Raw genomic sequence first — 13,662 nt, 5'->3', positions numbered from 1 at the left:
TTTGCTTACGGACTAGCTAGTTTTAGTGTGGAAGTGTTCGGTCAGCACCTTTGACCCGGATCAGAAGTCAAAGTTTTCTGGAGGTCAGACAATGCACACACACAATTAATTTCAGGATGAATACAAGCTCCAGTTCCTATCCCGCCAATTAACAGGCTCACCAAAGAACGCAAATATTGTAAACATTTCGCAAGCAGGAAAGACATAGGGTGACCATCTCATACCGAACAGGCATGATTAACAATAAATCTTCATGTACGTCCCTGTGATGACCGTTAACTAGGAAGAATATATGTGACTCTCTAGTTGTACAAAGGTTGGTGTTATTCATCACTGGGACAGTCGTCAACCAGAAGGAGTACTCACGTGAGAAAGGTGTGAAAGATTACAGCCAATGTTTTTAACTAATATTTATTTTCAAACACCAGAAAGTTTTATTCCCGCTTTTGTCATGTGGAGACTATTCAAATAACACTGTTTTGGTTTTTTTTGGTCAAGTTTCAACAAGTTAAACTCTTCATCCCCTTCACACACACACACTTCCCCCCCGCCCCCCGCCGGTTATTTGACAATTAAACTTTTCCAGGATTTCCAATCCTCTGTCCTTCACAGGGAAGAAGAAGCTTGAAAAGTCCTGTCAGTAAAGGAGAAGCCTTTACTGATCTATTTTAATAACCAGGTGTGGCCATGTGGAAGTTTTGTGCTAAAGCTTCCGGAGAAGTTTAATAGTCGTGCTGATTCCTACACTAACGTTCATCCCCGTGGTAAACATGCAGAGGAGGAAGTACATTTTTAAAAACGATAGTGAGTATCCATGATAGGCTCATGAAGTACCGTAATTAATAAGATTCCTTACTGTGTTTTAGCATTGCTTTGAAAAATTCCATACAAAAGAAAAGCCCTTATGAACGACGCGATTTCAGATTCCCCCTTCGTTCGTAACATTATGGTGTATTTTGAAAGCACTTATGTAAAATATCACGCTTATATTTCAAACATCAATGACTGAAACATTCAGAGTCCTGGTTCGACTATTACGCCCCAAATTAAGTATTTCGTACTTCTCATTGCTAGATTACCTATGTGCAAAGTTGTCTAAAAGTTAAGGCATGAGCAATGTCAGTAGTTTGTTTTGCACATAACTGGGAAGTCAAAAATCACATACAGTGAAACATATCGACGTTGTAATATGAATCCATACTGGTACAATTAAAAACAAAGACAAGGATGTGAGCAGGAGCCTTGCAAACAGTATGAAATTTTCAGAAGTGAGAAGCAAAGAGTCTGTTCAATTTGGTAGAAACTCCCCTTTACACTACACTGCCTGAAGGTGAAGGCCAGATCAAAGCAGAGTTGAGAAGATGTCTTTTCATATATATATTTTAAAATCAACCCCAGAAACCTCATTACTCAGTCGAACATGTGAGAGCATTCTTGGGCAGCCTCCATTTTTAGCTCTTCAGTATTTGAAGGGCCAAAGAAAAATGGAGTTCCGGGAGCATCAGATGCTCTTTTCAGTTTCAGTGTGTCTTTCTGCCTGATTCGCGGATCCTGCGCCAAGACAATCATTTGATAAGGTACATCCATGTTTTTCTTTTTCCTCCCCTCTCCCCCAACAGGGGCAAAGTCAGGAAATGAGGCACAAGTCTTCTCTGGTAATGAGGAAAAGAAAACGACTCTGCAGCAACATCCTGGAAAAGTCAAGTAAGTTAAAACATGCCTATTTTTTCAGTTCAAAGGAGACATTTTTTTCCCCATCTTAGTGTTTAACACGCTAGCATAAACACAAATCAGCGACACAACGCCCCACCAGCAGCTGCCTAATCCTGCTCAATGCCTATTCATTTGGAGGTTCTAGAATTAATATTTGACGACTCTCTCACTGAAACAACAACCCCTGACCCTATGTGATTGCACTGTCACATTATTCTATGACATATTCATCTTGAATTCATTTACGGGCGATTTGATTGGAATGAGGTTTGACATGTATTGGATCCTATTAAAGAAGAAGACTTTGATCTTCTTGATGGGGTTTACATGATATGTATCATCTTTACCAGGGATAGCAGGCTTTCACAATGTGGTGGCTACCAAGCTTTAAGGAGTTTGTGACTGACATCTTATCTGACAGGAATACATTAATCTCGAGATATTGAATGATATATTCTATTTAAACTAAGCATATGATTTGGTTTATCGTGGGGACCTTTTATTTCTAAAGTGTAGGAAACACAGACACACACACACAGACACACACACACAAGTGCCTTCACTTACCCCCTTGGCTTCTGCATTTTCCATATACTCTAGAACACCCTGAAGCAAACTGATCTGACTAAAAGGAAAGAAAAATGGACTCGTAGCACAGGAGAAATATATTAGAATTTCATGAAATGTTCTCTGTCCCCGCTGAAAATTTCCCTTAGAAACTTCTCTAAATACTCATTTTGACACTGTACCCAGATATTACTTTGATGCAGGCGTGTGTACCCTTGGCATCCGCTCTTAGTTTTAACGATTATTATTTCATCTCGGTCTTAAGACTCAGCATGCTCATTACATTTGTAGCCCCAAATCCGAGTTTAATGTTGAAGGAATGGGTTAAATGGGTAAATTCTGCTCGTGGTTCTGGACCTTTCTGTTTACAGAGTAAACAGTACAGTTAGAATTTTCAAATCAGGATTAATTCTTACTGTCACTGATGAAGCCTGAGATTTAACATCTTGGGGTAAAAATGTGATAATGTTCAATGGAAGTTTTAGCTAATAGTGCTCATTTCAGAAGGGCTGCCGTTTCTCATACTGATTCATTCAGCAGCAGCTCCATAGAAGTGAAAAGTTTCGGGTGCCTCAACAATGGATTGTCTAGAGAAACTATGGTGACCTCCCAAAAGTACTAAAGGTCAGATTCTGCTCAGAAACGGCCGCACAAACGTAGTGCGACTGGTACTTGGGTATGAGAGGGCAAAATTTGGTCCCGAGGTAAAGAGCACTGTAAACGTCCACTCTTTTCATGCGGCAAAACTGACATGCGCGTCAAGAAGTGTGTTTGGCATTTATCATGGATACCACTAGATTTATTAGAAAATGCGTTGGGTTTATGTTGAAATTAAACTAAAATAGAGTTGAACTGTAAATCTATTCATTATTTTTATTAATTACTATTATTAATAATATCTGGCAGTGTATAAAGTATAGTGTGGCCTCTATTCCTGTTTTATTCAAACTAGTGTAGAGACATTTTTAGCTCTTATGTAGCTGCAGCAGTTAGATATTGGCAACTGAGTGTGTGGGAAGGAAGGAATGAGTGGGGTTTGTTTTTTTTTATTTTTTTTATTTTTTTGGTCCTCTTCATTCTTTCGATTGCACGAACCACAGAAGCCAAACAGACTCCTGGGAGAGAAATCCAGTACACCGAAGCTTGGGGGATAATTAGGCTTGGAAATCGTCACCCCATCTGAGTTTGCTAAAAGTGGTCAGGGACGCGCACAGATGGGAGAAACTCAGGCAATACTACACGTGCGCAATTATTTTTCTATTTGTATAACCACAGAAGAAAATAGTGCTTTGTCCAACTGGCGCATCTGATTCCCAATATACTGTAGTGGATACGTAGTATGAGTCTCTTTCCCCCGAACTGTGCTTCAGTTATTTATCTAGGCTCCTACTTTTGTTAATCATTCATCACCCCTCCTGTTTGGGATAGAGGGAGCTTTAGGTATACGTGCTGGAACTACGGGTGCTGGGGCGCTGGCTAGAAGCGGTTTCCACTGTATCCTGAGGTTTATACTTTAATTCCCAGAACCCCGTCTCTAAAAACTGTAGCAGCGGCCCCAGCTTTTGGTTTCTCCTGGCCTGCTGGCCTGGTTTCACAGTTTATTCTTCGAATTACTGTAACGCGAATCAGATGCAGATTCTCTGATGTTGTTAGGGAAAGAATCCGCCAGCACTTTACACAGCAACCGCTTTGGCGTGTGGGACATAGATGGGGAAACTGATTGATCAGTCTACAAGTGTTGATTCCTGGGGCTGCCACTTCTGAAGCTCCAAATTTTCTCCCTTGAGATGCCCTTGTGGCACTGGCCCTCAGGTGAGCGGGGGATAGAAGAACAAGGGGTTTCTTCACATGCCAGTCCCCTTTGACGACAACCACTGCCTGCTAGATGGTGTCCCCTCTTCGTCTTGTGCCCTTTCCCTGTCATGGCATCGCACAGCAGTGGGCAATTACGCTTAGCCTCGAAATCGCTTTTTTAAGGCTTTAGCGCCATCAAGTCCGTGAACTCCAGTAAGAGCAGAAAAGAGGGATGGCCCGGCCACTGCCCGGGTGGTTTGAAACCCTAACTAGCCCCGCAGACTTGACGTTGCAAGGGAATATACCGGAGCCCTCATTTATTGAAGGCATCGCCCGCAGAGGATGGATTATCTGGTAAAGCACAGCTCAGATTGCCGCCGGGATTAACTAGACCTGAGAGATCAGCTGAGTGAGCGGTTGGTCAGACGAGGTCAGACTGCCAAAGGCCCGTGTTAACAAGCATTCAAGTTTCAAAACATTCGGCGAGAGGTGTGTAACTTGGCCGATTCGGGCCAGGTCCTCCTCCTCTTTTCTCATCTCTCCGCCTTCTCTTAGTCATGTGTGCGGCTTCCCCCCCGCCCGGTAGAACTCCCAAGGTACACAACAAATTCTAGGAGTGAAAATACTAACTTCATCTCATATAATGAGACAGACAGCGAGTGGCATTTTTTCACTCGATTCGTGAAGAAGGGGATAAAAAAAGACTTCAGGATTTAAGTAAGGGCAGTACAGAACCATTAGTGTTTGGCCAGAAACCACCACAATATTTTAAAATAGCCCAGGCAAACTGGTGATAACCTTTTTAATTGCTAAACTGTTCCAGATGTTTTCTCCCTTGACTGAGAAGTGTCAGAATTGATGGATAACAAGTATGTAGAGATGAAGTGTTTTAAGGAGGTATGAGGAAACAGCTATATTTGGAAGTCACACTCAGTATATTTGTAAGTAGCAGATTAATAATTCCTAACGTTTATCTCTTCTGTGCATTCCTATCGAGATGGGCAGGAACAGGAATGTCAAATGCATTACTTAGTGCAAATAGATTTGAAAGTTAAGATGTTGTGGCGCTAACTGCTGGTGTGTGGTTTAAAATGGCTGAGTAAACATGTTATGTAAGAATGGATAATTATGTGGATTCTCATTGACTCATTTGTCATTTTTCATCATCTCAAGTCAAACATATGTACACGGTATATATATACAACTATCCAGCTAAATATTAGCTCTGTGTTGCAGAAGGAAGAGTCATAGCCAGGCTCATTCCAGGAATATGTAACCGTAGCCAACGCTGGATAAGCAAAGCAGTAATAAAAATGTCCCATATATAATTACATATGTCCTACACTTCAAACTTATGATTACAAGTATTTGGCTAGTTGCCTGTGTTAAGAGACTAGCGCGGTTTAGGTATAACTTGCCAACCGTTTTCTTGGTTTACTATTCAATATAAAGAGGATCGCTTATAGACGTAGTTAGGAATTGTTAAGCTTTGATGGAAATGCAAAATTATGCGTCTTAACCGGAAAATTACATTGGGTTTCTAATTCCAGATGTAGGGTGAATATTCTAAAGTGTCCCAAGACAAGTAAATAGGAAGTCAATAAATAAAAACCGCAAGGACTTGCAAAAATGTATTCATTGGTTGACTTATTTCTAAAAAGTCTTTCTGTTATTGAGCGAATTCTATTTATGAAGATTGAATGTTGTGATGACTTTATAGGGAGCTATTTATAGCCGTGTTTTCTTTCCCAAAATCGGAGCTCTGTTTCCATTGTCTTTCTCCAGGATTCCCGTTTTTTAACTCACAATACTTGTCGTGTAAAAATAAGGCAAAAGCTTTCTCTCGTGCAGGAGACCTCAGCTTTCCTAAAGCTGTAAGGCCTCAGTCCATAAAGCCAGAAACCCAAGACTGTAGTTTCCTCATTAACAATGTAAATCCAATGGCCAACGTGTTTTCTTTCTTCTAAGAAGTACAAAAATGGGAGCGAACTTTATATGTATTTAATTAATTTTCTTAAAGTCGAGGTCTGATGGTTAGCGTATGTGGCAGAAAGAGAGAGACTGATTATTTCCTTTTCTGGCTTAAGGGCTCCGTTTCATCCTTAATGTAACGATTTCTCGTATTACCTCGGCAGTCACTAACTAAATAACTTTTACCATCTAAATGCGTGGCGTGGGATTTCTCCAAGAATCGCTTGTGAGATGCGGCATGAGGCTATAGGACTCCCAGAACTAGCAAACTGTATCATTTGAGGAAGTCAGACTGCTGTGGCGCTCAACGACTATGTCTGAAGTAGAAAGACCAGTTATCTGTGCTGTCAACAAGTGTCAGGAACCTAAAGAGTTGCCCAGCTCTGCTTCCCATGCTGTGCTCTGTATGCAGAACTCGTCTCCTCGCATTGTCCTGCTTTCCGTGAGAGAAAAGGCCCTTGAAACGCTCGTACACTGGGAAGATTTGTGTGTGCTATAAATAAACAGGAGTCAAAAAGACGGGAAAAGCAGCCCCGGAGCCCCAGAGCTGCATCTGAGCGTTTTGAGCCATGGAAACTCGCGCCCACAAAGGGTGCGTCTCAGGGGAGAGAGGCGCAGCCGCAGGCTCCCCTGCTTCCGCCAGGGCTGACCTTCAGGCGGGAGAGGGGACTGCACCCACCCCCGCGCTTGCTGCACAGCTCGCGGCCGGGGAGGGAAGGACGGGAGACAGGCCGTGCACGCTGCCGCCCCCCGGCCTCGGGCCGTTCGCGGGAGCCCCGGCCCAGCTCTGTCGCTGCGCCCGAAGCCACCCGGCCCTTTGGCGGCCAATGAGGCCGCTGTTGGCCAGCGCGCGCCGGCCGGCTCCGGGCCCGGGCAAGCCCGGGAGCTCGCCAGGGAAACAGCCGGGGCTCGAAGCTCCCAGGCGTCCGGGGCGGAGCCTCCGGCGCAGGATCGGCGGCACGGCTGAGCTCGGACCGGCTCCTGCCGGCGCCAGCCAGGGGTCGGGGGAGTCCCAGCCAGGCCCAGCCGGCCTGGCCTGCGCGCTCCCGCCAGGCCGATGGGGGACCCAGCGCGGGGCAGGGCTCGCTACCGTGCGCAGGGGGCGGGGAGGGGGCTTTTAGCCGGGAAGGGGGCGCCCCCGCTTTAGCGCCTGCGCAGTTCCATCCACCTCCCCCCCCCTCAAAGCCGGCTAAACCTTTTCAGGCTGCAGCGGGGCCGGGCGTCCGTGACGTCATCGAGCCGGCGGCGGCCAATGAGAGCGCGCGCTGATTGTTTCGCTCCGCAGGCAGGAGCCGCGTCGCTGGATTTCTATTCAGCGGCCTCCCAGCGTCCCGCTGCTGCCTCTCAGGCCTATGGGATTCCACGTAGGCATTGAAAGGGAGGGGAGGGGTGAGGCGAGCAGGAAAACAAAACAACACAAACAAAAACCAAACCGGCCCCAGCCAAAAAAAGGGAAAAAAAAAACTTTGTGGTGGTGGGGGGGAGTTTCGCCTCGCTCGGTCTGTCTCTCTCCTCCCCGCTGTCAGGTGACTCTTTAGAATTAGAAGCTAATGAGCGTGGATGCTGTGGGGAGCCCAGTGATGGACCCTGCTGCACTCTCCAAACGGAACACGGCGCTGAGATTAGTAGACTTGGCAGGGGCTCCTCACCACCATCATCATCATCTCCACCCCCCTCAGAGCATGACAGGCTTCCCGGGCTTCGCCGGGCATCCCCACTCAGTGGCTCCCACGCACCCTGGGGAGTACGCCGCGGAATCCCGCCTAGGGCCGAGTCCATTCCGGCCTGAACACATGGGGCACCACCACCACCACCACCACCATCATCATCATCATCATCCTCATCACCCTGCGGCCCTTAAACTCAGCCCTGCCCCTCATCCTCACCACCAGCACCACCACCACCACCATCATCATCATATGGCAGGCCAAGCTGAGGTGGTCTCGAGTCAAACAGGGACGTTTGGCCCGGCGCAGTCAACAGCAGTCCCTTACCCCGTGTCTCGCACAGCCCAGGCTATTTCAGCAGGTAGGGACTTCTTAATACGCAGAGATCTGACAGCTCCAGTCATGCCAGGGCTAACTGAGCCACACACTGCTCCAAGTTCTCACCACGGAATGTTTGTCTCAACAACAGGTAGCTACCCGGGACACCATGGTCACCACCACTCAGAAGCTGCGAATCACCCGCTGTTCTCTGGACTCCATGAACAGCTTCCCCATGCAACTCCAGGTGGCCATCTAAACGGACAGATAAGACTGGGGTTACCTGGAGAAATGTACGCCAGGTCCGAACATTTCAGTCAAGTACCAGCCTCCAGGACCGATCCTTTTGCTGCTTCGTCGCTTCATAGCTACGGTGGCATGAATCTGAACACGAATCTGGCTCCACACCACGGCCCTGGTGCTTTCTTTCGTTACATGAGGCAGCCCATCAAACAGGAACTCATCTGTAAGTGGATTGAGTTGGACCAGACTCCCAAAAAATTGTGCTCGAAAACTTTCACCACCATGCACGAACTGGTGACTCATGTCACGGTGGAGCACGTTGGAGGACCCGAGCAGTCCAATCACATATGTTTCTGGGAAGAGTGTCCGAGAGAGGGGAAACCCTTCAAGGCCAAATACAAACTTGTAAATCACATCAGAGTCCACACAGGTGAAAAACCCTTCCCCTGCCCGTTCCCCGGCTGCGGGAAAGTCTTTGCTAGATCAGAAAATCTCAAAATACACAAAAGAACTCACACAGGTCAGTATGGAAAGCTATCCTTGATTTCTTTATTGTGTTCAGCTTGCTCGTTAAGAAGTGTTTCGTTGTGGAGAATGAATGCACACCAAATAGTAATTTTAATTACATTCTTAAATTTGTTTGCTTTTTTTCTCCATTTTCAAAAAATGAATAGCTTTCAGAATTTACGTATATGAACTTCTAAAACTTACTTAGACTTAGATATGCTTGTTCGTCTGTATCTTTATAAATCTAGAACGATAGAGATATTCCAGGTCTATTCACACTAGCTGGAGATTTTTTGGCAGGCTAAAGTAGTTGGGGAAAAGGAAATCATTGTGCAAGCTTACAAATTAAAAGTGAACAATAGAAATTACAGCTTGTCTAGTCAGTTTTGACTGATGTCGCTGGGATGCTGCTGCCTCTAACATTGTGAGAATAACACAGCTGCAACCTTTTTCGTTCAACAGTTTTGTTTTGGTCAGCTGGAGTTTTTAATGTTTGAGCTGAATAACAGTGACATTTTTAATGGACATTACCATCTAACGTCTCTGTGCGTTTGCAAATGTGGGAAACTGCAAGTTTTGATTCTAGACAGGTAAAATAGTGTTTTGGCCTGTACATTTTGAAATGTCATTTGCAGAACTGTTAAGTAAGGTTGGGACATGTGTCAGAAACCTCTGTTTAGTCCTAGCTCGCAGAAAGGAAAGCAATTCGATGAAAGATTTTGCAAAGCGGGTTTTGAACTCTTCCGGCCAGAAAGGAATCTATAATTAATGAAATTGAAAGTAGAAAGTTTTCGCACTTACAAACGCAGACTGGGAAGTTGTATTAATTAGTTTAGCAGCCGGTGTTTGTAGTCTGTAGTGCTGGCTTTTTTTTTCCCCCCTGAAGAAGATAAGAAATAAATCCTTCTTGGAAATTTAAATCTGTTCCTGTATAGGGTTTTCCACCTTCCAGGCCCTCCTGTACAGCCTTATGCACTGCGAAGGAAACGACATAATCCCATTGTAAGATCTGTTTCCAGCCAAACGATTTTTTTTCTCTCTTCAGTTTATAAAACTCCCCCTCCCCCACCATCGGTGTTTGCCTTGACCCTGCTGCTGTTGCATTTTTGCACCATAGCTCGACGAGGCACAATATGCGTGGGAAAGATACTTATTTTGTAACAATGTGTTCTAAATATACAGCAACAATATTTCAGTAGCCATCGTGAGTTACATAGCATCGTCCACGGTTCATTTTAAATATTCATTTCCATTTTATGAGTCTAATAGCCTTTCGATAATTTATCTTCAGTTAAAAAAAAGACCTCATGTAATATAAATTATACCTAAGCCATCTTCTTGTTAGCTCAGAACGGATAGAACCATTAACCAGGACAGTTCATCCCTTAATGACAGTGTTTTTCTTAAGTAAACAAACTTTTACTGCTCTTTAACGGCCTCACTGTTTGAAGTCTTTGAAGCAGAAAATGGTTAAATTCTTAGGAAAACTGACCTACATCAGAGAAACAGGTTCAGGAGATACTAGGGATCGAAGGTTTGGGTTTATTAATCATAATTGCGGACGTGTATTGTCTTCACTTTTAATTCTCCCTAATTGCTGCCTTCTGAACAATCCTGCAGGGCCTTGACGGTTCCGTCGTTTCTCTTAAACACCCACAAGTTGTCAAAAACAAAATGTTTCGGATGCCATGATAGAACTTTGTACAAATTATTCATGAAGATAGTTCTGAATTCAACAGGAAAATAATTGCCTGCTCAAATATTAATGACTGCATTTCGCTGAGTCTGGGAAGCAGGGAAAGCGGGTGGATTTCTTGCGATTTGGAGATTTTTCGCCATTAACTTCTATTTATTAGCTAGTTTCTGATAACAGGGGGCAGGTGGAATGAACGGAATTCACTCTCGTGTCCTTTAACCTGGCCAGGGACAATAGTGGGAAATGTGAGGTGGGAAACGATTCCTGGGGCCACACACGCATTTTGACTTTAGTATAGAGCTGCTATTGGCAGTTTAAGGCTCTCCCCGTCCCCCGCGAGGGGTTTGTAAACACCTCACCCCGCTCTCAGAGTTGGGCGATTATAGCACAGTCTCCCAACTGAATTTCACTGAAGAGTTGTGCACAGCTACAAGTGTGGTTTTAAAATGGCGGTGTAGACGCCTCGCTGCTCTGTAGCTTTTATAACTTTTCACATGTCGGCTACCGACTGCAGGACGTTTAAAATGCCCTTTCCCTGAAGTCTAAATATTTACACACAGGGGAACCTTCTCCTTAGAAGGGCCCACTTAAAAATATTCCCATCGCTCCTAGGTCCTGAGGCGTTCGATGAATGCCAGCCAGGCTGATGAGAAAACGTTGCCCCTTTCGATCTCTGGTTGTAGGAAGGGGCTTTTTAATTAGTCTATCACAGAGGTTAAGCGAAGTTAAACATTTTTCAACGCTTGAGAAATGAGGAGCCGAAGCAGCCCAGTTTTACCTGCATGTAACTCCCTCTGCACTCTCACGATGTTTATGAGGAGGCCTTTCCCTGGGGTCTCCTAACTTACTGCTTGCTTGTACCACACTAATATCCTTGATTTGTTGTCTCAGCTCAAGATGCTGAAGGTCAACCCGATCCCTTACGTGGCGTTCGAACGTGCACACATGGGTACAGCGAGCAAAGCTTTCCGTGCAGAGCCTGCCTTGCACCCCTTCCTCAGCGGCCTGGGATCATCAGGCCAGACATTTCCTAGCGGTCTGTTCAAAAGTGACCGCGACAATCATGTGAGAGCTCGGGCTTAATTATTGGTTTTAAAGACCCCGAAAGAGACTTACGTTAAATATGGAGCTTCCCTCGCCCACTCTTCCGGAGTGCAATGGGCACAGAAGGCAGTATGTTGCCTATTGATATTTAAGGCACGAAAGGGTATTTTGTGTGCAAAAGAAATAGGAACTCATAAATTCGTCATTACAACGTGCAAAAATACTGATACAGGCTAAGTCCTCTGGACCTAGTGCGCCAGGATGGTGCACAAGGGGCTTTGTGTGAGAATGCAACCCATATAAGTTCAGGTTTATATTTTGGTGCTTCTTTGGCAAGCTAATATAATTTACTGTTATTAAAAAAGAAAAAAAAAACAATAGCCCCTCGGATACCAATACCTTACCTCGGATAATAGGAAGTTCGTGCTCCTTGGCGTACGTGTTTGCAGTTGTGTATTATCAAATAGCATAATCTATTGAGAAGCCATATAATTTAATACCGAAACTCTCTTTGGGGCATTTCCTTGAAAGTCCGCCTCATATATCACACACTCAACCTAAGTAGCGGAAAGCCCTGGGTTAACCTCTGGCAGTCCTCAGCCAACACGGTTCTATTTCTACGCATTTGTATGTGGCTGATATTTTCATCAAATTTCATCCTCATTTAAATTCCCCCAGTTCCTGGATATGTTAATACGGGGAAGGAGCTTGACCCTGACAACAGCAACTTGCCCCGGTCTAGTCACTTTCGCACGGAAGCTGCTTCACATGGGCTCTCAAAGGCAACTTGCTTTTAAGACGGCTCTGTGCTCTAAACGTGGCACGATAACACGCGGTAAAATAAAATCAATCTGTATTTATAAAAGCTGGCTACGATCGCAATCAATAGAAAAGAGACCGTGTTAGGTGGGATTTATTTAGCGAGGCCATAAGCAAAATTTCCAAGTGCGGCTCTGGGAACGCGAGGAATGAATTTATTTAATGTCGTTTCTGGCTGCTCCTGTCCAAAGCACTGACTGGTGGCAGACAGTTCACGTTGAGCGTGTAAGTTTACTTTGGGCTCTACCTCATCCGATTTCCGGGTGGTTTGCACAAATCGCACTCCAGCAAACAATTTAGACTAAGGGGGAAAGGACAGATGGGGGGAAATGCGGTGTGTGTCATGTGTGAGGGCGAAAAAGAACGGGAGTTGAAAGACTGGAAGCTTCAGGTATAAAAATACTCGCAGCCCTGCTAAATTCCATTTGAGTATATTGCTCAGATCGTTTTTTAAAGCGTCCCTCTTTATTTGCACGTACAATGAAATGGGAGATTAGTGTAGAGAGGCTATTTGGAAGGTTTAAATCGCAGGGGCATGCTGAGGGATTTCATGTTTTAAAACCCTAAGGAACCCCCTTTCTCCTCCCCCAACACCATCACCCGTTTTACTAATGTCTGCACTGGTTAATTGCGTTCTTTCAGGGGAAAAGCCATTCAAATGTGAATTCGAAGGCTGTGACAGACGATTTGCCAACAGCAGTGACAGGAAGAAGCACTCCCACGTGCACACCAGCGACAAACCCTACAACTGCAAAGTGAGAGGCTGCGACAAGTCCTACACCCACCCCAGCTCCTTGAGGAAACACATGAAAGTGCACTGCAAATCCCCTCCGCCGAGTTCAGGCTACGAGTCCTCCACACCTTCCCTGGTGTCTCCCTCCTCGGACTCCGGCCGCGATCCACCTGCTTCCTGTTCCCACTCTGAGCCAGTAGCAGCGTCGCAAACGGCAGCGAACCTGAGCGAATGGTACGTGTGTCAGAGCTCGGGGGCCAGTGGCGTGCCAACTCCTCCCAGTCACTCTCCGTCACCTTGCCCGGCAGAGGCTTCTTACCCGAACTGTGAGCCCCGGCCCAATGATTAGCTAGCAGTCCTTTCCCAGATCGCTCCCACGGTCTGCAGCCCGGATCTCACGGAATGCGTTCCTCTCTTCCGCCTCTGCCCTGCAGCCACCCTGCACCAAGACTGCCACTGTAGAGGGAACGAGCTCATGCGAGGGGATCATAGTTAAAGTGTGCGCCACCCTTGGGGAATAAAGAGAGAGAGAGAGAGAGAGAGAGAGAGAGAGGCGCTGCCCTGGCACATGGCCGCGGAAGAGAAGATAC

The 13,662-nt window shown here is 45.6% G+C and overlaps 1 protein-coding gene across 1 annotated transcript; it reads left to right on the top strand.

Annotated features, from left to right (window-relative positions):
• Positions 1-1,634: 1,634 nt before the first annotated feature.
• Positions 1,635-13,421, top strand: ZIC4 (Zic family member 4). The gene is made up of 3 exons (XM_075004609.1): positions 1,635-1,704; positions 8,182-8,793; positions 12,982-13,421. Exons 1-3 carry the CDS (start codon positions 1,635-1,637, stop codon positions 13,419-13,421), a joined length of 1,122 nt encoding a protein of 373 aa, XP_074860710.1.
• The last annotated feature ends 241 nt before the right edge of the window (positions 13,422-13,662 follow it).

Source organism: Carettochelys insculpta, chromosome 10 (assembly GCF_033958435.1).
Source record: "Carettochelys insculpta isolate YL-2023 chromosome 10, ASM3395843v1, whole genome shotgun sequence".
Classification (NCBI taxonomy): Eukaryota; Metazoa; Chordata; order Testudines; family Carettochelyidae; genus Carettochelys; species Carettochelys insculpta.
The sequence above is the reverse complement of the archived record's forward strand: the minus strand, read 5'-3'. Positions and strand labels throughout refer to the sequence as shown.

Excerpts from the sequence above, each read along its gene's own strand:
- ZIC4 (XM_075004609.1), top strand. The coding sequence starts at position 1,635 with ATGAGGCACAAGTCTTCTCTGGTAATGAGGAAAAGAAAACGACTCTGC. Across the intron at positions 1,705-8,181 it reads CAACATCCTGGAAAAGTCAA|GTAGCTACCCGGGACACCAT; the intron begins GTAAGTTAAAAC and ends TCTCAACAACAG. Across the intron at positions 8,794-12,981 it reads ACACAAAAGAACTCACACAG|GGGAAAAGCCATTCAAATGT; the intron begins GTCAGTATGGAA and ends GCGTTCTTTCAG.